This window comes from Otolemur garnettii, unplaced genomic scaffold, assembly GCF_000181295.1.
Source record: "Otolemur garnettii isolate 467f Iridium unplaced genomic scaffold, OtoGar3 scaffold00023, whole genome shotgun sequence".
Lineage (NCBI taxonomy): Eukaryota > Metazoa > Chordata > Mammalia > Primates > Galagidae > Otolemur > Otolemur garnettii.
Window position 1 is genome coordinate 9,053,806 of NW_003852418.1, and position 24,056 is coordinate 9,077,861.

At 47.7% G+C, this 24,056-nt stretch overlaps 1 protein-coding gene across 2 annotated transcripts in view; it reads left to right on the forward strand.

Annotated features, from left to right (window-relative positions):
- Nucleotides 1-24,056, forward strand: part of EYA2 (EYA transcriptional coactivator and phosphatase 2) — a 258,220-nt gene that overhangs the window by 222,605 nt on the left and 11,559 nt on the right. For both annotated transcript variants that reach the window (XM_003787676.1, XM_012803838.1), the window contains exons 11-12: nucleotides 14,507-14,565; nucleotides 19,991-20,151. In XM_003787676.1, coding sequence (XP_003787724.1) covers nucleotides 14,507-14,565; nucleotides 19,991-20,151 — 220 coding nt within the window. The remainder of the gene's footprint in view (nucleotides 1-14,506; nucleotides 14,566-19,990; nucleotides 20,152-24,056) is intronic.

The following is a 24,056-nucleotide window of genomic DNA, read 5'->3' on the forward strand; positions in this document are numbered from 1 at the left end:
AAAAAAAAAAAAAAAAAAAAAAAAAAGAATCTATGGAGCTTAAGGACTCAGGACATGTGTCCCAAGGAAAGAGCAAGAGCCTTCTAATCAGTTTGATCAGCCTTTGATTCCTGGCTTCACCATTAGCTGTGTAACCTGGGTGCATCGATCCATCTCTCTTTAAGCCTCAGTTTCCTCATCTGTTAAATGGGTTGGAAGAAAAGCCCCTGCACGCAGGATTGTAACAATGAAGGGAGATATATAAAAATAGCAGAGAGCCCTGCCCACTACCTGCCCAACATGTGGGCCTTTCCACCAAAGGGCTACATGTGCTTCCGAGGCATGCCTTGGGGGTTCCCATAGTACTGGGGCAAAGTGTTTAATTGTCAGGTATCTATTTTACTACAAGTCAGAAAAATACAAGTAGCTTGCCCAACCCCTGATTTTGCAATAATTTTATGGCAGTGTGGCCAACACTGAAAGGTGGCGAGATGTGACAGTGGTGACCAACTGGCCTTAAATCATAGCTGATTGTTGGAGTTCGGGGATAAATATGAAGAGCCAGCTCTTCTATCCACGGCCACTTTGCCTTTGTGCTGGACCTTTGCAGTAAAACCCAGGGGAGGGAATCCTCCTCTGAACTGTCAGCTGGGCTATGGGGTGAGCGGCGGTTTGGTTGAAATTCATGCACTTGCGGCTGGGATCCGTGCTGGACCAAAGTCTGCAGGCTCCGCGACAGCTAAGCAGAGGCCCCTGGGGTTTTGACCTCTGGCCTCCAGTGTAGCTGGGGAGACGATGCTGTTCGATCAGCCCTATGTGAAGAGATCGCAGAAGCCCAGCAGATGCTTCTCCCTCTCAGCACTGTCTCTCTTCCAGCCGCCTCTGCCCAACCGTTCCTTCCTCTCACCGCCTTTCCCTTCCACCACCTGCCTTTTTTCTTCCTTCCATTCTTTCTTCCTTAGGCTTACTGCCTGCCGAGCGCTCTCGTGCTCCAGAGCAAGGAATTCTCTTGCAGTATTCGTGCCAGTGAAGGGCTTTACACACTTGGTCTCTGTTATTAACAATAAACTACAAGGTAACCTTCATTTCATAGCGTGTCCTCTGGAAGCCAGGAGGTGTGCCTGGGTGGGGTACTGTCCCTGGAGAAGATGACCAGAGGCTGGCACAATGAGAGCAGCCGAGAGAGGAAGACAAACTGGCTTTCTGGGAGGAGATGACTGGGAGAGTGAGCCCCAAGGGGGGAATTAGTGAGTCTGGCCAGGGGGTGGGTCCTCAAAAGCAGCAGCTTGGCCTGAGTCTGATACAGTCTCTGGTCCCGGCCCCTGTCCACGTCTCTCCAAGTCGCGATCCTCTCTCTCCTGGACGCAGTCACAACCTCTTCCCTGTCTGCTCGCCTCTGCTTTTCCCCTGCTGCCTACAAATTAGGATACGAGATCATCAGAGTAAGAGGCTTATATAACATGCAAGTTGATTTTCTCTCTCGTGAGGAAATCGGAATGTGAGCAATGTAGGGTCAAAAAAGCAGCTGTCCCATGCCAGAAGCCTGGGCTCCTTCTCTTGCTGCCCTCATCCAGCCCAGCAGCTGCCACCTTCCAGGCAGCACTGGAAAAGGAGGGCAGAGGCTGGAGGGTGCCCCTCAGCGGTTGCATTTATCCATCCGCTCCCACCCCATTGCCCAGAACTTGGCCACTGGGCAACACTTTCCTGCAAGGCAGCCTGGGAAGCGTCTTCTGGGCAATCACATGTGCGTAGAAATGTGCAGATACTATAGAAAAGGGGGAAAATAGATATTAAGGGTCAGCTTGCAGTCTTAGCCTAACACACCTCCTCGATTCTTGTCCCAGTAAACAAGAGTGGTAAAGGAAACATTTGAACATCTGGCTCCCGGATTAAAGCTCTGCATTGATTTCTCTGTGGTCTTAGAAAAAGATGCAGCCAAGCAAAAAATAAATAAAAACGAAACTAGGGTGGGTTGGCCCCACTTACTTCTCTATACAGAGGAGAGATACAACCCAACCCTCTGATGCCTCTTCTTGTTAGGTCACTAATCCTTTTGGATCAGGGCCCCATCCTCATGACCTCATTTGCACACTGGGCATTAGGGCTTCAACATATGAATTTTGAGGGGACACAAACAATTCAGCCCATAATACCCATTTTACAAATGAAAAAACTAAGGCATAGAATGGCTAAATGAACGGCCCAAAGCCACACTGTTGACAGCGGTAATATTCAGACCCAAGTGGCCTGGCCTCAGAGTCCCCACCCTTATCCTCCATTAGGAATCTAAGCACTCACATGCTGCAGACATTGGGCTCAAAGGAAAAGAGAGTGCAGGGGCGGCAGGGGAGATGTGGGGAAGCTTGGCCGAAGACAGGCAAGATCTGACAGCAAGAGGAAGAGAAATTCCCAGTGTAATGTAGAAGACAAAGATGGAAAGCTCCCCTGTGAGTCTGTAGTCATCTTCTGCAGAATAAAACTCACACAAGTGATCTCAACCAGCCGTAATGAAACACTACAGCACCCCTCAGTCCCCACTTAGGAGATGGATCACCTGGAGGCACTCAAAACAACATACAAGGAATGCTTTTCTGGAAAGAAAGATGTGGACCATGTGGAGGAGGGACAATGACATGGTTGGAGTTGAGTGGAGAGCACGTGTAAGAATAACAAACATAACCACAGTGGTAGCCAACAGCCAACATGCACTGCGTGGGCACCAGCTGCCTGGCAGAGACAGGGCTTGCCTGCTCCCATTTCTCTAGCCCTTATAACAACCACAGAAGACAAATATTGCTATGCACCCCCATTTTAGAGATGGGGAAATGGAGGCACCACTTGGTTCACTTGCCTGGCAGTTGACACACATTGAGCTCTTACTTTGCGCTGGGCATCGTACCTGAATTATCTCACTGAAGCTTCACAAAATCCCTGCAAAGGAGATAGGTTTTTAAATCTCCGTTTTACAGATGAGGAAACTGAGGCCCAGAGAGGTCACTTTCCCAGGGTCACACAGCTAGTAAGAGTAGTGTGGAGATTTGCTCCCAAACCAGTCTGACTTCTAGGCTGGGGCGTTTATCCTTCATGGATGCTAGCGCCTTCAGATGAACCATGAAACAAGGAAGGAACAACGAAGATCAGCGGAGTGGATGGAAGAAAAGAGTCCTTCAGGAGAAGCAAGATGGCCCTAAAGCTCTTTGGCAAGAAGTACCTCTGGCCTGATTTGGGAGTGGCCAGGTGGTCAGGTGGTCTGGCGAGGAAGTGTTACAAGGTACCACCAGAGCTTTGGGAAAGACCGTGCCAGAACGACTCAGAAGTTGCTGAAATTAGGGCAGGCCATGGCTGCTTGCCTGACACGTGGACCTAGTTGCTAAACATCTGATTTATGGTTCTTTAGAAGCTATCAGGGAGAATAATATTTCACTGTGTTAGTGCAGAACTGCTCTCCAAAGCATCCTGCCCAACTGGCCATTAATACAATTCGAGCCACAGCCTCTTTAGTGCTCTTGAGATAAATTAAACACTTGGACAGCCCAGAGGGATAGCCAAGATTTCCTTCCCAGGGAGTAAACGCCTTCTCTGGCTGGTCTAGAGGCAGCATTAAGCAATCCCACTTAAAAAATATACCTACCTCAGAGGAGAAGAAACAGCCAGGGAGATCATCTGGGCCCTGACGAGCCATTTTTCTAAAGTAAATTCATTAACAATTTCCTTCCTGCATTTGTGTCTCAGGGTCGCCAAGGACAGAAAGTAATGGGATCAAACCACAGCAGGAAAGTTTGGGAAACCCCAGCTGTCCCCAGCTTAATCAGAATAGGTTTTGATGAATATTTGTCACTGAGCTAACTGCTTGGCAATATGTACCAACAGGAATACTAAATATCGACCTATGGAATGTAGGAGAAAGGGGATCAAGATAGACATTTAAAGCTTTACATAACATTTATTAGAAAAAACAGGAAAATTAAAAGAGCAATTAAAGGACCATCAAAGCAGATAGGATTTTGGCAAGCCTGATCAAGGGGCAGGGCAGGAAAGAGAGAGATCGATAAGCAACATCCAGAATGAAAGGGCGCAGAGTAAGTCATTTATTTTAATTATGAGAATTTGAAAACCTCTGTGAAATTGACACTCTTCGAGAAGATACAAATTACCAAAATTAGCCCAAGGGGAGAAAAGTAAATAAAGTAAACCAATGACCGTGAGAAACTGTTAAATTGTAAAAGAGATATGTTCAAAAAAAGGCACCAGGTCCTGCTGGTTTTAAACAAGAGCTTCAACAAACCTTTAAGGAAAAGATAAATCCCATGCTACACAAACTACAGAGCAAAGAAAGAGATGAGCTGCTCACCCCCACATTTTATGAAACTAACATCACCCTGATACTGAAACTGGACTTTGAGCACATGACAAATGGACAAATTGCTGTCCTTGCTGATGAAAGGTGGACTGCTCCTACCATCCCAGGGTGTAGTATATACATAAATTATTAAGAATTTTTCTGCTGGAAAAATTATCGATTTTCCCTTATTTACTTAAGCAGTCATTTAACTGCATCAGTATGAACTCGCAGATACTTATTTTGCACCCTGGGTTAGAGTCCAGTACTATGGTATTTGTGTCATTACTCCAGCTTCTATTTTATTTTGCTGTGACTCTTGACAGAAGCTTCCTTCAGATCCTATCTGAGCTTCACTTTCCATGATAGTGAAAGGAGGGGTCTGGACTGTAGTTGGTACTATTTATTGAGTGCCTGCCACTTGCCCCTGCAACCAGATCTATTAGCCATGTTTCATAATATTTTACAAAACTGAAGACCTTGCTCTGTCACCTGAGGCTGCAGAAGCAATGACACTTGTGTAGCAATGAGCATTCCCAGCACCCAGATACTAGTTTCTAACATCATTCTCCAACTAAAACCAGGGTCGGGCATTTGAATGCCAACTCCAGTGTCATCTAGGTTGTGCGAACCTAAATGTTCCTACCCCCATTCTCTCCTTCCCCACCCTCCCCATTTAGAAATGCTCTACGCCAGTGTTTTTCAACCGTTTTTTATCTCACAGCACACTTGAACCTCTAGTTAACCTTCCATGGACACTTAAATTATAGGGTGGCACCTGTGAGTCAGTGGGTAGGGTGCCGGCCCCATATACTGAGGGTGGTGGGTTCAAACCCAGTCCCAGCCAAACTGTAACAACAACAACAACAACAAAACTTATATGCTTTGAACATCTTTCAAGCATAATTTAATTAATGATCTTTAAAATCCTAAGATCCTCTCAGGACATACCAGTATGCCACGCACACTGGTGGAAAATCACTGCTCTATGGGTTAACGTGCTGACCTGTCCATGGAGTTTGGGGCTGAGGTACATCGTTTCCTCCTGGGTTTTTTTTTTTTTTCAGAGACAGGGTCTCACTATGTTGCCCAGGCTGGGATTCTCCCCACCTCAGCCTCCCATATAGCTGGGACTCCAGTTACATCACCACAGCCGGCTTGGCTCTGTTCCTGATTGCCTCATTGGCAGAGTTGATCGCTTGTGAGTCTCCCTTAATGGAGGGCTCAATTCAACTGGACCATTCCTGTGCCAGGCACAGAGTTCAAACACATAGAACTCAAGATGGTAATAGCAGCAGCAAGGATGGCCAGCATGTGTGGGCCTTTCCTATGGCGAGGCACTTCTTGAAGGGCTTCATTTGTATTGATCTGTTTAATTCTTACAATACTCTACGAGGTGGGCACTGTTCAAACAGCTGTCACCAAAGGGGAACCTGAGGCTCAGTGAGTCTCAATACTGTGTCCAAGCCATTCAGTGAGTAAGTAGCAGAGGCAGAATTTGAGCTCAGGTCCCAGAGTCTGTGCTTTTGACTCCCCTACTCTCCAGCCTTGCAAAAATCAACTTTTAAAAAGCAGATGCTTTGGGCAGCCCCTGTGGCTCAACGAGTAGGGTGCCGGCCCCATATGCCGAGAGTGGTGGGTTCAAACCCATCCCTGGCCAAAAAACTGCAAAAAAAAAAAAAAAGAAAAAGGCAGATGCTTCTGTGTTAGTCTGTTTTCTATTGCTATAAAGGAATACCTGAGGCTGGGTAGTTTATCAAAGAAAGAGGTATATTTGGCTCACAGTCTTATAGACTGTATAAGAAACATCGCATTGGCTCGGCGCCTGTGGCTCAAGCAGCTAAGGTGCCAGCCACATACACCTAAGGTGGCAGGTTCGAATCCCCAGCCCAGGCCCACCAAACAACAATGATGGCTGCAACCAAAAAATGGCCAGGCGTTGTGGCGGGCGCCTGTGGTCCCAGCTACCTGGGAGGCTGAGGCAGGAGACTCGCTTGAGCCCAGGAGTTGGAGGTTGCTGTGAGCATGATGCCATGGCACTCTACCCAGGGGGATAGCTTGAGGCTCCGTCTCAAAAAAAAGAAAAAAAAGAAACATTGCACCAGTAGCTGAGTCTGGGTGAGGGCCCCAGGGAGCTTGCAGTCAACGCAGAGGGCAAAGGGGGAACAGGTGTGTCACACTGGGAGAGAATGAGCAAGAGAGAGTGGAGATGGTGCCAGGCTCCTTCAACAGACAGCTCTCTTGAGAGAACTCACTTATTATGTCAGGGAGAGCACCAGGCCCTTAAGGAGGGATTCCCTGCCAGGACCCAGACACCTCCTACCAGGCCCCACCTTCAATACTGGGGATGGAATTTCAACATGCAATTTGGAAGGGCCAGACATCCAAACCCTATCTGCTACCTTCTGAGTGGCCCAATTCAGTGACTGAAAGAAGAAAATGGCCATTATATTGGACCTAGATTAGTCCTAAAGGCTCCACAAAGTAGGAGGCAGAAGTCATTCAGCCTGATTTGGGGTGCAGCTGGAGGAATTTATACAAAGAAAGTGACATCAAGAAAATCTTTTGCAGGTTTTTGACAGATGGAAAGAGGAGGGAAAGGCATTCAAAGCAGCAGGAGCAGGTGCAAAGGACCTGTGGCCGGGGTAGGCCCATTGTTGAAGGACCAGCAGGAAGCCACTGTGTTGACAGTGCAGTGAGGAGAGGGTAGGAAATGAGGTCAGGGAGGTAGGGAGGGTGAGGGTATGCAGACCACCTGGGACCAGGGTCATTGTGTACACTCTACTCTTACCCAGATGGTGGTGGGAGCCATTTGGGAAATTTGAGCAGGAGAGGGAAATCATTTATAGGATTTATCCTCTGGCTGCTGGATAGAGACTAGGCTGGGAGCAAGGAGTGTGAAGAGGTGGTGGCAATATTCTAGGCCAGGGATAAGCAAAATTCTATAGAAGGTCAGATGATAAACATTTTCCGCTTTGCAGAACATGTTGTTTCTGTCTCAGATACTCAATTCTCCACAGAAAGAATGTAAATAATGAACATGGCTATGTTCCAATAAAACTTTATTTATACAAACAGGCAACAGGCCAGATTTGGCCCATGTGTTACAGTTTACCAGCCTCGGGTCTGATGATGGCTTGGACCATAGTGGAAAGAATGAGAATGGTCAGATTGTGGGTATATGTCAAAGACAGAGCCAGCAGGACTTGGTGATGGGTCAGTGTTGGAAAATGAGGCAAAGAGAGAATTCAGGGATGACTGTAAGACTCACAGGGTTCTCAGCCCAGCATTGGGCACACAGCGGGTGGTCATTATGTACATGTATTGAATAAGCAGTTCAGTGTTCCATCCTATTTGCCTCGTCTTTTCCAGTGATATGGTAGGTACCTTGAGGACAAGAGCCAGATCTAGTCCTAGAAAACTCCCTCTTTTGACCCATTCATTACCTGGTGCAGAGCCAGGTCACCAGCAGGTATTCTAAGCCTTGGCAGGGATGGGTCTCATGGGCACAGAGGCTCTGAAGGCTCAGAACCTCTTGGGTCCAGGTACAGGCCCCTCTTCCCCCTCACCTAGGGCACTGTATTAGTGGCTAGCACTGCTGTAACAAAGTACCACAGTCCGCATGGCTTAGACAACAGAAGCTTATTGTCTCACAGTGCTGGAAGTCCAAGTGCTAGACACTTGGACAGTGCTAGAAGTCCAAGATCAAGGGCTGTGAGGAGAATTTGCTCCTTGCACTCTCTTAGCTCCTAGTGGTCTCAGATGTTCTCCACCTTAGAGGTGTGTCCTCCCATCTCTGTCCTCATCATCACATGTCATTCTTCCTCTGTACATTTCTGTCCAAACTTCCTCTTTTTAAAGGTACAGCTATCATATCGGATCAGGGCTCACCCTGAGGAATAATTTACATTATTCAAATATAAATAATGAGCACAGCTGTGTTCTAATAAAACTTTATTTATACAAACAGGCAACAGGCCAGATTTGCAAAGTCCCTATGTCCAAATGAGGTCACATTCACAGGTTCTGGGGGTTAGGACTGCAATATATTTGGGGGGCGCAATTCAACCCACAATAATCATGTTCCTGCACTTTTCCTGCCTCATTTTCTCCTCCATAAAAAGGGGTAACAATAATTTCTCTCTAAATACATGTGAAGAGCTAAGCAAGCCTCTGGCACATCAGAAGCTCTTAATAAATGTTTTCATCTGATATTAGATCCCATCTCCTCCCCAGTGAGGTAATTTTAATTACTTTTTTCCAAAACCAATACATATGCTTATTATCCTCCTTTAAAAGAAAAATGAAAGTATTTCAATGAGGCTTAAACCTCTTTGACCCCCAGCCCAGTCATGGGTTGTATGTATATATTCATATAAAATAGCTCATATTTCAATGAGATTTTACAGGATATCATACCAGCCTCATCATTCTTCAGCCTGCCTTTTTCACACCCTAGGTGTCTTGGAAACATTCCCATGTGCTAACAGAAAAATCTGCCTCACTCTTCCGAACTGCTGGCTAGGATTCCACTGAATAGACATACCACATTTTATTTGGCTATGATCAAGTCAAGGGAACTTTAGCTATTTTCCAGTTTCTCCCTGGAACGATGGACATCCTGGCACAAGGCTCTTTGCAGGTGTTTCTCTGGGTCAGAAATTGAAAATCCTTGGAGGCTGGGCTTCCCCATTAGGTCCTGGTCCCCAGCCAACCTGGACCTCAGCTGGGTCAAGGCTGTGGGGACCCTTCTTCTGTCTCTGCCAGCTGGTCCTGCTCAGGACCCCCAGGATAGGTCAAAAGGATAGTTTCTCCTTTGACCCAGGAGAGACCAGAATTGTACCCAGGCTGTGTGGACAAGTCTCCCCCTGACTTAGAGGCCTGCCCCCATACCTGGGAGAGCGGCAGCAGAGCAGAGGGGCGCGGGATTCTTTTCCTCGGAAGCTCAGTGTCCTCTGCCTTGTCCAGCTCTCCTCATTGCCAACTCAGGGGGTAACTCGATCCAGGTCAGCTGGCGGAGTATGAGGTAGCGTCTAGCTGAGCGTCATGGTATTTTATTAAGTCCGAAATGTGATCGCTACTGTTGTCACACTTTAGTGCCCCTAACAATCCCCTTGCAAATGAGAAAAACAGAGCCTCCCCAAATGCCTTCCCCCTGACATCAAGGAAAGCACATGGAACCCTGCCCAGGGGCCTGAGCCCGTGTGACCCCTGGGATAGCTTTGGAGCTCAGAGAAGGCCTGGGAGACCTGGGGAGGTGCTTTTCCCATTTCAGGTAAAGCAGTGCACTGGGGGGGATTTTCTGTTAATTTTCCATCTTATGCGCCTGGGTCTGTAAAGTCTTTTAAAAGCCATTTTCATTAACATATATGATTGCTGATCCTAGGATCCTCCTGTCTAAGATAAGATGACAGTGGGTCCAAAGCTTCAAACACAGATACCTTCAGGGGCCAAGTAACCAGGTAATGGAGAGTGACGCACTCCCAGTGGAGAGTGGAGTCGATGGGAGCTGCAAAGGGACACCAGGCAGGAGGCAGCTGCCGCTCAGCTCCCAGGGATTATCGGGATCTGGGAAGGCCAGCCCTGCGTCACCAAGTGCAAATTCCCAACAGTTGCTGAAAATCAGGAGAGAAAGAGAGAGAGGGGTGGGGGGGTGGGGTAAAGAGAGACCCTCTGAGTTTACATATTGGCCACTGTTTCCAAAAAAAATTTTTTAAGCATATGATGGGCTAAGTAGAGAGCCTCCAGGCCAGTTTTCAAGTTCTTCCCTAATTGAACTTATGGAGAAAAGCTGCCAACCTAGTTCCTTGATCTCTCTGGAGCAGTGGGGTCTAATCAAATTATCTGTGACTGTGGAAATATCTGCATTGTCCAGTATAGTGGCTGGCTACTGAGCCCTCGAAATAAGACTAAGGACCTGGAGTTTTAATTTTAGTTAATCTTAGTTAATTGAAATGTAAGTATAAATAACCACATGGGACTAATTTCTACCGTGTTGGACAGCATCGCCCGAGAATCTTTAGTTACCGGGAGTACCGCCATCGTGCTCAACCACTGCAGGAAAGGGCACTCCCTCTTGGGGAAGCAGGGATAAGTTGAGATCACCAAGCATTGACCAGAGTCCTGAGTCCGTGGCAAGAAAGGAAATATGAAATGAGCAGGAAAAGTTTAGGTGTCAGCCGGATCTGCTGGCTCAAGAGTGGTCATTCGGTGTCTCCCCAGTTTTTCTCCCACTCCCCCCAAGTTTCTCACTTGGGATCACCCTTTAGCATCCTCCATGTTCTTTGCCATCTATCCAACTCCTATTTGCCCATGGCTGACCCCTAAGAAGCCACTCAGTGGGACTTCCCTGCTGCCCTTCAGGCCCATCAGAGCGCACCACTGCCCACACCCAGGCTTCTGGCCTCTGGGTCACAGGTGCAAGGTCCTATGCAGAAGTGACAATGGCAGCTCTGGGACTCTGAGCCTCACTACGTCACCTGCAGCAAAGCTTCATTTCCTGGGCCAGTGTGCCAAGGACTCTGGAAGCAACCCCCCCAGCAAACCCCTTTCCAATCCAGAACCCCTACTCGGGGTGAAAAGAGGAACCAGGGTCCACGCAACTCCTCTGCTAACCCCTCCTTCCCGGTTCTAGCCTGGCTCTCCACAAGACAGCCAGCCCCCCCCCCCGCAAATGCCACATCCCCTCCCCTGCCCCCAAGCAATCTCTCTAAACACCATCATGATAATAAGACCACCTTTACATATCTTTTTTTTTTTTTTTTTTTAGAGACAGTCTTACTTTGTCACCCTTGGTAGAGTGCTGTGGCGTCACAGCTCACAGCAACCTCCAACTCCTGGGCTTAGGCGATTCTCTTGCCTCAGTCTCCTGAGTAGCTGGGACTACAGGTGCCCACCACAATGCCCAGCTACTTTTTTGTTGCAGTTTGGCCGGGGCCGAGTTCGAACCTGCCACCCTCAGTATATGTGGCCAGCGCCCTACTCACTGAGCCACAGGTGCCACCCCACCTTTACATATCTTTATAAAATTAATAAGGACCCGGGCTCTCACCTGTAATCCTAGCACTCTGGGAGGCTGAGGCAGGTGGATCACTTGAGCTCAGGAGTTCAAGACTAGCCTGAGCAAGAGCAAGACCCGGTCTCTACTAAAAAACAGTAAAACTAGCCGAGTGTTGGGGCAGCTGCCTGTAGTCCTAGCTACTCAGAGGATCTCTTGATCCTGAGAGACTGAGGTTGCTATGAGCTATAATGACTCCAGGGCATTCTATCCAGGGCAACAGAGTGACACTGTGTCTCCAATAAATAAATAAACAATAAGTTAATAAATAAATAATGAGAGCAGGAGTGTCCCCTTGCCACCCCCAGCAAAACTCCTATTCTCAGAGATAAATTCAGGCCCTTTCCATGTGTAAAAAGAGATCTGCTCAAAAGGCTGGAAGTACCATTTCTTCCAGCTTCCCGTCTGCCACCAAGGATCCAGAGACGCTACAATTAATCTTTTCTCTCAGTTCTCAAGCTCAGAGTAACATGTGCTTCCTCTCCCCCAGCAGTCTCTGTAGTCAGGCACCTGCTTCCTGAAATACCTTGCCATCAAAATGTGGAAAATGTATCAACTCTTAATGCAGTAATAAAAACAAACATTTCTGCAGCACCCACTGTGTGCCAGATGCTGATCTTAGGTTTTTAGGGTGCTTTAAATGCAGCATCTCACTTCTCACCTCAACCCTGGGAAGTGGGTTCAGTTTTCCCCTCCCTCTACCACCCAGCTCTCTGAGGTTCATGGGGATTCTGCCCCATTCTCAAGGTCACAGCTCAGGGAAGTGGCTGCAACCAGGACTCAAATGCAGACGGTCAGAGTCAGGAGCCTGAGCTCTTAACCAATGCTACAGGGGCTGGCGCCCCCTGGTGCGTTTTTGCCCTCTCAAAGTATCACCGGACTATACTTCCCTGGGGGGGAAGAGTCGGAGGGACCAGTGTGCATGGGGTGTAAGTTCCACGGGGGCGCTGCATCCCTCCTACTCTTGGCTGCAAAGTGACAAATCCAGCTCCACTAGCTGGAATTGAAAAGTCAGCACATTCGTCCCTGACGGTTGCTGTGACAAATTGCCATACTTAGTGGCTTCAGATGACATGAATGTATCGTCTCAGTTCCCAAGCTCAGGAATGCACATCCATGTCGCTGGGCTAACGGTGTCAGCAGGGCTGGTTAATTCTGGGGGCTCTGAGAGGACAATTCATTTCTTTTGCCTTTTTTGGCTTCTAGCAACCACCTGTATATCTTGGCTTGTGCCTTCCACCATCTTCAAAGCACATCATTCCAGTCACCTTCTCCTGGTAGTCAGGGCGCCAGCCACATACACCAAGGTAGGCAGGTTTGAATCCAGCCCGGGCCTGCTAAACAACAATGACAACTGCAACAAATAAATAGCCAAGCATTGTGGCAGGCACCTATAGTCCCAGCTACTTAGGAGGCTGAGGCAAAAGAATCGCTTAAGCCCAAGAATTTGAGGTTTCTGTGAGCTGTGACACCATGGCACTCTACTGAGGGTGACATAGTGAGACTTTGTCTCAAAAAAAAAGGTTAAAAAGGATCTTTAAAAGAAAGATCTTTAACTGAACCACATTTGCCAGTACCTATTGCCACATAAAGTAACGTATTCACAGGCTCCAAGGATTAGGATGTCGCATCTTTGAGGTTTTATTATTTAACCTACCACAGTCCAGGGTGGCCCAGCTTCAGTCCTGACCAGATCTAAGGGATCATATCCTGTGACAGAGACCTCATCATTCTCTCCAGCTCTCAGCCCTGCTTTCCTCCGCAGCTCCAGGCTCAACCCCACCATTCTGCATCTCCAGCGGAAGGAGAGCACCACTTTCCCAGAGCACCAGCCAGAGTCCCAGGGCTGGTTCTCACTGGCCCAGCTTAGACCACATGCTCGTCCCTGAAATAATCTCTAGCTTCCTCTGATTGGTCCAGCCTGGGTCATGTGCCCCATCTCATCATTCCCCACCCACAGCCACCCCACAGAGAAAAGTGTTTCCCTAAGGAAAACCAAGAGGCTGTGGGTGGTGGGAAGCAGCATGCCACTGGAGTTTGTTGAGTGGCAGGCACTTGGGATGGTGCCCCGTGTGTAGTAACTGCTCAATAAGTGATAATCACAGGTGGCAGGACACAGACCCTCCTGTGACTGCAGGAGCCAATGCTTAAAGAGTACAGGGCTCATGGGCGGTGACTGTGGCTCAGTGAGTAGGGCGCCGGCCCCATATACCGAGGGTGGCGGGTTCAAACCTGCCCCCGGCCAAACTGCAACAAAAAAATAACTGGGCGTTGTGGTGGGCGCCTGTAATCCCAGCTACTTGAGAGGCTGAGGCAAAAGAATCACCTAAGCCCAAGAGCTAAAGGTTGCTGTGAGCTGTGATGCCACAGTACTCTACCACGGGTAATAAAGTGAGACTCTGTCTCTAAAAAAAAAAGAATACAGGGCTTGCTAAGCAGATGAAGAGCATTTCTAGCAGAGGAAGGGCATTGAGCCAGGCAAAGGCTTCCACTATAGGACCATGTGTCTGGGGTACCTGAGGGGCTGGAGAGTTGGGGAGTCCCAGTTTGCAACTGTCCCCCAATATAATATTAATAGCAGCCTCCTTTTTACTCTCAAAACTATCCTGGGCTAAAGCCAGGCACAGTGAATCACACCTGTAATTCTAACACTCTGGAAGGCTAAGGCAGGTGGATTACCTGAGCTCATGAGCTCAAGACCAGCCTGAGCAAGAGGGAGACATTTTCTCTAAAAAAAATACCCAGGCATTGTGGCGGGTGCCTATAGTCCCAGCTACTTGGGAGGCTGAGGCAAGAGGATTGCTTAGCCCAAGAGTTGGAGGTTGCTGTGAGCTGTGACTCCACGGAACTCTACCGAGGGCAACAAAATGAGATTATCTCAAGAAAAAAAAAATCTATCTTGGTTTGGATGATAGATTACACCGTCACTTTATAGTCAACCTGCTTGTTTATAAGGAAACCAAAGAGAGAGAATGAGACTCGACCCCAGGACAGACTGGACCCCGAGACTGCTGACTCACAGTCCAGTGCTCATTACAGCCCACAGCTTGTGAAGCCAGCCCTTAAAGGCGACGTCAGATTAACCAGCCACACTTCTGTCTCTTTTTCCCTTCCTGTCAAATTCTCCATAGGATTGTGACCAGATCCATGTGGATGACGTCTCGTCAGATGACAACGGCCAAGATTTAAGGTGGGAATTTGGGGAGTCAAAAGGTCCCTTTTATACCCCCTGTGAGTTTATATGGAGAGATCAAAGGTGGGGGAGATGCCTCTTGATTGGCTGATGGTCAGGCTTCCCTTCTGCAAGGAGATGGGGCAGGAAGAGAAGGGTGCTGGCTTACAGGGACAAGATGTTCCTGCCTCCAGCCAGAACTGGGACTTGTGCTTCTCTGAACTCACAAATCACAACCTTGACCTCCAGTCTCCTATGCACCACCTGAAGTCCCTGAATACTTCTTACCTTTCTCTCTCTTTTTCCTGGTAATCAAAGTAATACGTGCATTTGTGAAAAATAATTCAAACACTAACCCTGACCTCACTCCCAAATTGATCCTCATGAAGAGTTTGGTATACATTCTTCAAAGGTTTGATTTATTCATTACATACTTATATTTTTAATATCACAACACAGCCGATACTCAAAGAAAGCATTTCTTGAATGAAGAAGTGGTGTGTCTGGTTTCTCGGGGAAAACACTTCTAGGACATGGTTTTCCAGAAATTGAGTAACCAACCGCTTAAAATGAGACAGCTTTTGGAGGAATGTGGCTGGAATGTTCCAACCCTCCCCCTGGGGAGACTTTATTAAAATGGAACTATCATTAACCTGCGGTTATCCAGAATTATCACAGTCCAATGCCTCTAGGTGCATCGAAAATATTATTAGACCAGTTACTGTTTTAGTTATGGGACCAGCTGAGTCCTGGTTTCCAAGGTGTGTCTCCCAACTTACCACAAAAACAGAAATAGAAGTCATCTGTTACTGAGCCTGCAAGTCTTTTCAAAGCTCAGCGCAATCAGAAGTGAGAGGCGGGCAGATGCCTGCTTCGTTTTAATTAGCCATTCAGAAAATGCCTTCTGCAATCAGGACTGGCAGGGAACTCAGCCCTGCCAGGACCTCTCAATTTATGGAGTAAATAAACCCCAGATCAAGGTTAATTGTATCCTTTCCATGAAGTCATCGCCGGGAACCGCTCTTCCTTTCCAGGCAGTAAGGCGGTTCCATTTTTATAAAGTCTCCCCCGTAGCTAGCTGGCTTGGAATTCAGGGCAATATTCCTCTGACCCCTGTTTCCTGCTGAGCCATTTGGTACCTCACTTTAAGAATTCACAGTCCAAGGGTGTTTTTTCCCCCAAGAAACCAAATTCCCCACTTATTCAAGAAATATTTATTGAGTCCCTACTCTATGCTAAGCACCAAGCATCCGATGTCCCTGGTCTTGTTCTTGTAGGTTTCTTTCCAGTTAGTAGTAAGAACCCACCTTCAAAGAACGTGGATTTTGTGCCATGCTCTGTTCCAAGTGCATTACTGAGTTAACTCACTGGATCTTTGCAGTAACCCTGAAGATAGACGCTCTCACCATTATCTTCATTTTACTGTTGGGTAATCTGAGGCACAGAGAGGCCAAGCAACCTGCCCAACCTCACACAGCTGGTCAGTGGGGAAGGCAGGATTCAAATCCAGGCAGCCTGACTCCAGGCTCTGAACAGCTGCTCTGTTCATCCTGGACACCATTCCCAGCTTTCCACCAGGGCCTCCATCTCTTCCCACAACATCCACAGCATTCTCTGAGTGTAGTTATGCTTTATCAAGAATAAAACTAGAAAGACAGGAAATTTTATACCACCAGACAGGTGGTATAAAAAAAAACAGGGAAGAGAACTGTAATCACCCATATTCCCACCATGTCAAACTCACCACTCTCCAGCATAATGACTAAATATTTCTGATTTATATCCACTCACACAAATGTCTATGAAGAGTGACCCAGGCCAGGCATAGTGGCTCACGCTTGTAATCCTAACACTCCGGGAGGCCGAGGTGGGAGGATCGCTTGAGCTCAGGAGTTTGAGACCAGCCTGAGCCAGAGGGAAGACCCCATCTCTATTTAAAAAAAAAAAAAAAAAAGAGTGACCCAGGTGACTGCACTGGCTCTCCCCCTCCACCTCCCATTCTCCTCAACTTCCTTGTACACTCTACACCCCACACATCTGCGCCGACTTCACTGACCCTGGAAGGAAGCTGGAGGACACCTGTGACCTGGGTGATAAGGAAAAAGGAGATTCCCTGGCTCCCTCCAAGGACGCCTTGAGTTTTGAGAGTATCTCAAGCAAAGTCAAGGGAGGTCCAGACTCTAGTGGTTCTAGTGCTCTTGACTCCAGACACATTGAAAATGAAGCAATGACAAAATCAAGTTAGAAAAAAGAAAAAGATGGCTCGGTGCCCATAGCACAGTGGTTACAGCACCAGCCACATACACCGAGGCTGGTGGGTTCAAACCTGGCCCGGGCCTGCTAAACCACAATGACAACTGCAACAGAAAATAGCTGGGCGTTGTGGCGGGTGCCTGTAGTCCCAGCTACTTGGAAGGCTGAGGCAAGAGAATCATTTAAGCCCAAGAGTTTGAGGTTGCTATGAGCTATGATGCCACAGCACTCTAGTCAGGGTGACATAGTGAGACTCTGTCTTGAAAAGAAAAAATAAAATGATCGTTTTTTAGCCTTAACAAACTAGCATTCTTAACATCTCCCACATAAACAACAACAGGAGTAGTTTTGACTGATAGGAAACATCAGAGTATCCTCAGAAAGTGATGTCACACAGTGTGCTCAAAAAGAAGGCAGTTTCCAAAAAAAAAAATATCGTTTTAAAATGGTTGAGGTTTGACTGAAAGCTCTGTGTCACGTGTGATCTACAGACTATATTTTTGTTTTACGGAATGTCCCACCATAGTTGTCAATGATCTGCAATGTCACTATACTAGTCCAAAATATTATAATTATAGGGTAATATGTATACATAGATTTATGCATATATTATGCACATATATTCATAAATACACACAGGTACATATATACACATAGACATGTACACACATATAAATGCACTTTATATATATACAAATATGGTAGTTACACACATATGAATATGCATGTATGTAAATGTATACACATATATACATGTATTAATGTATGTACACATGTACACATTTATACAAATGTACTTGAATAAACACACATTCCCTGAACTCCAGGCTCTGTGGTCCGGTAATGGGCAGGAATTAACACCTAAAAAGCAACTTTTGCCAGCCGTGTAGGTGTTTCCCTATGACTGTCCTGTAACCTGTTCTGAATGGAACACCAGGGTCTACATTTGGGGTCTTTGGCATTAAGTCATCTGGGCCAGTGACCTCCCAGTGTCACTGGGGAGCCCCCCCAATGTGAAATTTGTTGTTGTGTTTCTGGCATTCCCTGGGAGAACTGTCGCATCTGGCTGCAAAGCCTGCTCTCTGCTCAGAGTAAGGCTGGGCCCCAGCTGCGAGAGGTGGCTGAGGGGAAGGCATGTCCCATTTCCCTGTGTCCTGGTGCTCAGCACTCCACTGGGGAAGGACCCACCATCTCACCCTCAGTAAATCCTCTCATCTCACCCGCAGCAGGGGCGTTACACTGACGTACTTACAATACAGTGTCCATTGTTATCATTCCTACCCGTCCTGTTTTTTTGTTTTGAGACGGGGTCTCACTCTATCACCCAGGCTAGATTGCCATGACATCAGCCTCACTCACAACAACCTCAAACTCCTGGGCTCAAGCCATCCTCCTGCCTCAGCCTCCTGAGTAGCTGCAACTACAGGCGCCCACCACAATGCCTGGCTAATTTTTCTATTTTTAGAAGAGACAGGATCTCAGTCTTACTCAGGCTGGTCCTGAACTCCTGGAATCCTTCCCCCTGGGTCTCTCAGAGTGCTAGGATTCCATGTGTGAGCCACCACACCCGGCCAGCTTAACAAATAAAATTTCTTTCTTTTTCTACTCTTAAACTCATTGGTGAAAGCACAGAAACAACAACAACAAAATAGTGCAGAGGAAACAAAACTAGCCCAACGCACACGGTGGGACAGCCAGGGTGCCATCTTGTCATGCCACCTACCCATCTCTGAAGGGGCCTCCTTGTTTGTCCCAGAAGCTTCGGGTTGTACTGTCCAGACACACTGTGTGGTGACAATACAGCATGACTGTTACCCTGGGATTTTGCAAACCTAGACCAAAGTTTTTGGAAGAAGGAAATAAGTGGTGTTCTCAGAGGGCTGGGTTTCTTTTCTTGTCCTCGCACTCTAGTGGAGGTTTCCCGCCACTCGTTCCCAGCCACCACTTTTGTCACTGACTTTGTCACTTCTAAACCATGCCGCCGGTTCACTGTAGAACTCTTCAGCCTCACTTGCTTGTTTTGGGGTCCAAGTTTATAACTGCAAAGCACCAATTAGGCAACTGACTCTGCCTAATCTAACAAATAAAAAAATTAAAAGAAGGAATGTCTATGGAAAGATGAGGCGTTGTTTAAAGAATAGGAAGGAGGGTGAAAAGACATGCCTCAGGAGGGATGGAAACCAGGATGGATTTGGGGATCCAAGTAGTGGGAATTGGCTAGATGCAGTGCCTCATGCCTGTAATCCCAGCACTTTGGAAGGCTAAGGCAGGAGGATTGCTTGAGGCTAGGAGATCAAGACCAACCTGAGCAATATAGTGAGATCCTGTCTCTACAAAAAATTTTAATTAGCCAAACATGGTGGTGTCCACCTCTAGTCCCACATATTCAGAAGTCTGAGGCAGAAGGATCATCTGAACTCAAGAGTTTGAGGTTGCAATGAGCTATGATCACACCACTATACTCTAGCCTAGGTAACAGGGCAAAACCTGTCTCAAAAACAAAAAAAGTGGCTCAGCGCCTGTGGCTCAAGTGGCTTAGGCGCCAGCCACATACACCTAAGGTGGTGGGTTCAAATCCAGCCCAGGCCCACCAAACAACAATGATGGCTGCAACCAAAAAATAGCCAGGTATTGTGGCGGGCGCCTGTAGTCCCAGCTAGTTGGGAGGTGGAGGCAGGAGACTCACTTGAGCCCAGGAGTTGGAGGTTGCTGTGAGCTGTGAGGCCACGCACTCTACCCAGGGCAACAGCCTGAGGCTCTGTCTCAAAAAAAAAAAAAAGTGGTAGGAATTAACTGACATTTTCTTGACTTGTGAACCACCCCCAGCCATTTTTGTGGAATTCCCTTTGAACTTCATGTCCTAAAGGGGGAGGAAGTGAGGTTTCCCTAAAGTGGCCAATGTACAAAAGGGCATCCATAGTTCCCCAACAGAAACCCGAGGTGTTATTTGATATAAGATAGAAAATTAAATGCTAACTAGACAAAAGCAAAACATGCTGCCGTTTTCTGGGAAGCTAATAAAAGCTGTGGTCCTCCTCCTCCCCAAATGTACATACACAGCACTTCATGCATGTTTGAGGGGCTCATGGACAGTCAAGGCCCAGTCTTGAGCCCCGTGGGGCCTGTGATTTCCCAGCAAAGAGCCCCTGCCTCCTGAATTAACACTGTCCCCTCCCTCCCCTCTCCCCAGCACATATAACTTCTCCGCAGATGGCTTCCACAGCTCTGCCCCAGGCGCCAACCTGTGTCTGGGCTCTGGTGTCCATGGCGGTGTGGACTGGATGAGGAAGCTGGCCTTTCGCTACCGGCGTGTGAAGGAAATGTACAACACCTACAAGAACAACGTGGGCGGTAAGTCCAGAGGCCTCAGCTGAGGAAGGGAAGCTTGTGAGGTGGACACTGCACCCTGCCATGTGCCAGGTGCCAGGGTGAGAGGCAGTCCTCACAACACCCCGGGAATGGGATACTAGTATCTTATCACCTTTCCTTTGGGGTCAAGGAAGCTGAGAAATAGATGAGGCACCTTGTCCAAGGTTACGCAAGCCACAGATGGTTGGGGTGGGCATGGGGCTGAATTCTCTTAGGCACAACCAGAGACTCTCAAAGTGTGGTCCTCAAACCAGTAGCACCATCTGGGGATGTGCTGAAAATATAGATTTTCTGGCCACACCTCAGACCTGTCACATCTGAAATTCTGGAGTGGGCCCAGGATCTCTGTTGTGACAAGCCTGGGGGTCCTGATGAGCTGCAGCTGGGGACAGAAGCCTTCAGCGTGCCCTGTTCAAGCTCTTGGGCTAGCCGGAGCAGCGTCACCCTGGAGCTGGTTAGAGATGCAGGATCTTAGGACACCCAGGAGACTGATGCAGAATGTGCCTTTGGAATAAGACCCCCACCCAGGTGGCTGTGGAGGATTGCAGTTGAAGAAGCCCTTAGAGTGACTGGTTCGCAAACTTGGCTCCTGTTGGAACCAGCTGAGGAGTTTCTGTTTCTGATTTTCCTGGTCTGGGTGCAGCCTGGGCACTAGAGTTCCCAGGAGGTTCTAATGGGCAGTCAAGGTGAGCACCGCCAGCCAGTGCAGGAAGTCAGAAGGGGCTGGAGGTAGGGCCAGCTCAGCCTGTGCTAGGCCATGAGTTACTATTTCTGGAATTCTCTAGACCAGTTCTTCACTGGGGGCAACACTGCTCCCACTCCAGGGGCCTGTGGGAATCATGCTCTTTGTCACCATGCCTGGAACCAGCTACTAGCCCATAAGGGAAGGGTTTGAGTAGGCAGCTAATCATGTCTGTCATGTACACATCAGTCCCAGAAGCTTCCAGAGACCCCTCCCTCCACTCCAGGAAGAGTGCAGTCCTAGTTCTCAAGCTGGACAGAACTGGCTTCCAGTCCCAGCTCTGCCACTTTCTTGCTGGGAGCCTTAGGTAACATCCGTGCAGTCGCCTCCCTGAGCTTCAGATTCTAGGTCTGTGGAATGGGAATAAAAATAATTCCACTTCCCAGGTTGTTAATCCTGAGATAGAGCAGGCACGTGGTAGAGGGCAGAATTGATCCCTAGTCCCTTTCAGATTTGCCCGGAAATCTTCCAGGTTCCTGTGTGTCTCCTGCTTTCCCTGCCCAGACCATCAGCTCTTTGGGACAGGTTCCCCATCCTGTCCGAGGCTGTAGTCCTGACGCAGCTGTGCTGAATCCAGTCCCGGCAGTAGCTAGCGTTCATTGAGTGCCTACTCCATGCCTGTCTTGCCAGGGCTTCTCAGGGAATAGTTCTCGTTACTCTTCACAACATCCCTGTAAGGCAAAAGCTTTTATTATCCCTATTGTGTGAAAGCAGAAACTGAGGTCAGAGAGGTTAAGCGACCTGCGGAGCATCACACAGCCCAGGCAGAAGAGCCACAGTGGAGTCCTAGGCCAGAGGACCCCACCACCTCTGGCCATCAGGGCCACACCTGGTGGCCTCTTGGACACAAGTCTGTTGACTGAGGGGTGAAGCAGCAAGGTCCCACCAGGGTTGTTCCTGCCTGTGCACTCACTCCTACGTGGAGGGAGGAGGGGAGCAGGTGCGTTTGGTTAGAGGAGACAAGGACAGAATTGGTCAACAGAGACCATCTGCTCCCCATCCAAGTTAGGGCCTAGAAAGTGCCCAGGGCTTTGTCAGGCCACCTTGCTCACCCATAAGCGGAGGGGAAATGATCTGAGTGTCAGCAGCGAAGAGCCCGCAGCTGGCACGATGCCAGCCCCACCCCCCGCCAGCTGTGCCTGCATCACAGAACTAGCCAGGTGCGTGGCTGCAAGCTGCAGCCCGGGGATAGCACAGCCCCCCGTGACTCTGAGTGTTTTAGAAGGTGTGCTGAGAAGAAAGACAGCTGCAAACCACAGGATGAGGAGAGAAAGGACCTAATAAGTCGGCAGCGGCAAGGCAATGGGGGCACTCAGGGGCCTTTGCCTGATTCCAGGCCTCCCTCGACCACGGAGTGGAGTTGGCCTCCCTGTGCCTCAGTTTCCCCATGTCTTTTTTATTTATTTTTTTACATATACATGTGATTATTAGGTTTCCACTTTTTGCCTTCACAGAATTAGAAAGGCTTAAAATTTACCAACAATAACAATGTTTAAGATAAGGACTAGAAACGAAAACCTCGTAAAGAATGAATGAAGATAAATACATTCAGAAAAGAAATCAGACGATCGCTGCAACGGAGGATTAAGCAATAATAAGAATAGTAATGGGGCAGTGCCTGTGGCTCAAAGGAGTAGGGTGCCAGCCCCATATGCCAGAGGTGGCAGGTTCAAACCCAACCCCAGCCAAAAACTGCAAAAATAATAATAATAATAGTAATTCAAAGACAGTAACATTCACATTATCAAATAAAAGTATAACTATTATAGAATGCGTTGGCTCTGAGGTTCAATATAGAGTCATCAATTAACTTATTTTTTTTCCAAAGTCTCAAAAAATAGACAACTAATATTTATAAATAGAAATAATTTCAAAAAACAGATCATGCCAAATCTTATAGACAATAGAAAAAGAAGAAATATTTCAAAATCATTCTGCTTAATCTGGCTACACCTGATATTAAAATTGGAAAAAATACATTTCCTCATGTCTTAAAGGGGGCCAGTGATGCTGCCCAATTCATAGGATTCGTGACAGGATAGTGTGAATTCACACAGGGAAGGTGCTTAGAACAGTGTCTGACGCACAAAAGCACTTTGTAAATGTGGCTGTTGTTAGCTGGGGAAGGTAGGAAGGCGACCTAGCCTAGAGGAAGAAGCTGAGGGGAAGAGGTGAGCAGACAGCATGAAGCCCACTTCAGTAAGGCAGCGTGCATGGGAAGCCCTTTGCAAACCAGGAAGTGCTGTGCTCTGTGAGTTTGTATTGTTACGATGGCCCCAACTAAGGGGCTGTAGGGAAAGTGCAGAGAGAAAAACAATCAGAGGTCACCTGCTCTCAAAGAGTCTACAGACTAATTAGGCCGGGCACAGCGGCTCATACCTGTAATCCCAGCACTTTGGGAGGCTGAGGGGGCCTTGCTTGAGCCCAGGCGTTTGATGCTACAGTGAGCTATGATTGCACCACTGCACTCCAGCCTGGGCAACATAGTGAGAACTTGTCTTAAAAAAAAAAAAAAAAGTTCATAGACTAATTAGGAGATGGGACACGTCATACAGAGATTCCTTTATAAATCCATGTGTCCATTGTCAAAGGTCTACTTTGTGGATACAGCAGAGAACAAAAGAGACAAGGTCCCATAGGCCATGAACAGGTGAGCAAGTAACTTCCAATTCTGAATTCAGTCATTTTGGAGAATGATAAGGCCTAGGAAGGAAACATAAAAGGAATATAGTGGAGAGAGTTTGGGTGGGTGGTACACGGTCAGGGGCTACTCTGAATAGTGGACTATAAAGGACATCACTAGGAAGGGCTATTTGAAATAAATATTCAAAATGATATTCTAAATGATGATAACCAGTTGCCCAGAGTCAGGGAATGACCAATATAGGCCAAAAAAGAGTCAGTTAGTTAAGCTTACAGCTGGCAAAGTACTCCACCATGCTAGGAGCCCGGGCTCCTTCTGTCTTTCTCCTCTGCCATTCTCAGCCATGGCTTCTACCTCGTAATCTAAAGTGGCTGCTGAGGCTCCAGCCATCATACCACATCTTCCACAGAAAAGAGGAAGAAAGCAAGAAATAAACTGTCTGTCTTCAAGGACAGTTCCTAGCCATCATACACAATACCACCACTTCTCGTCAGCTAAAAA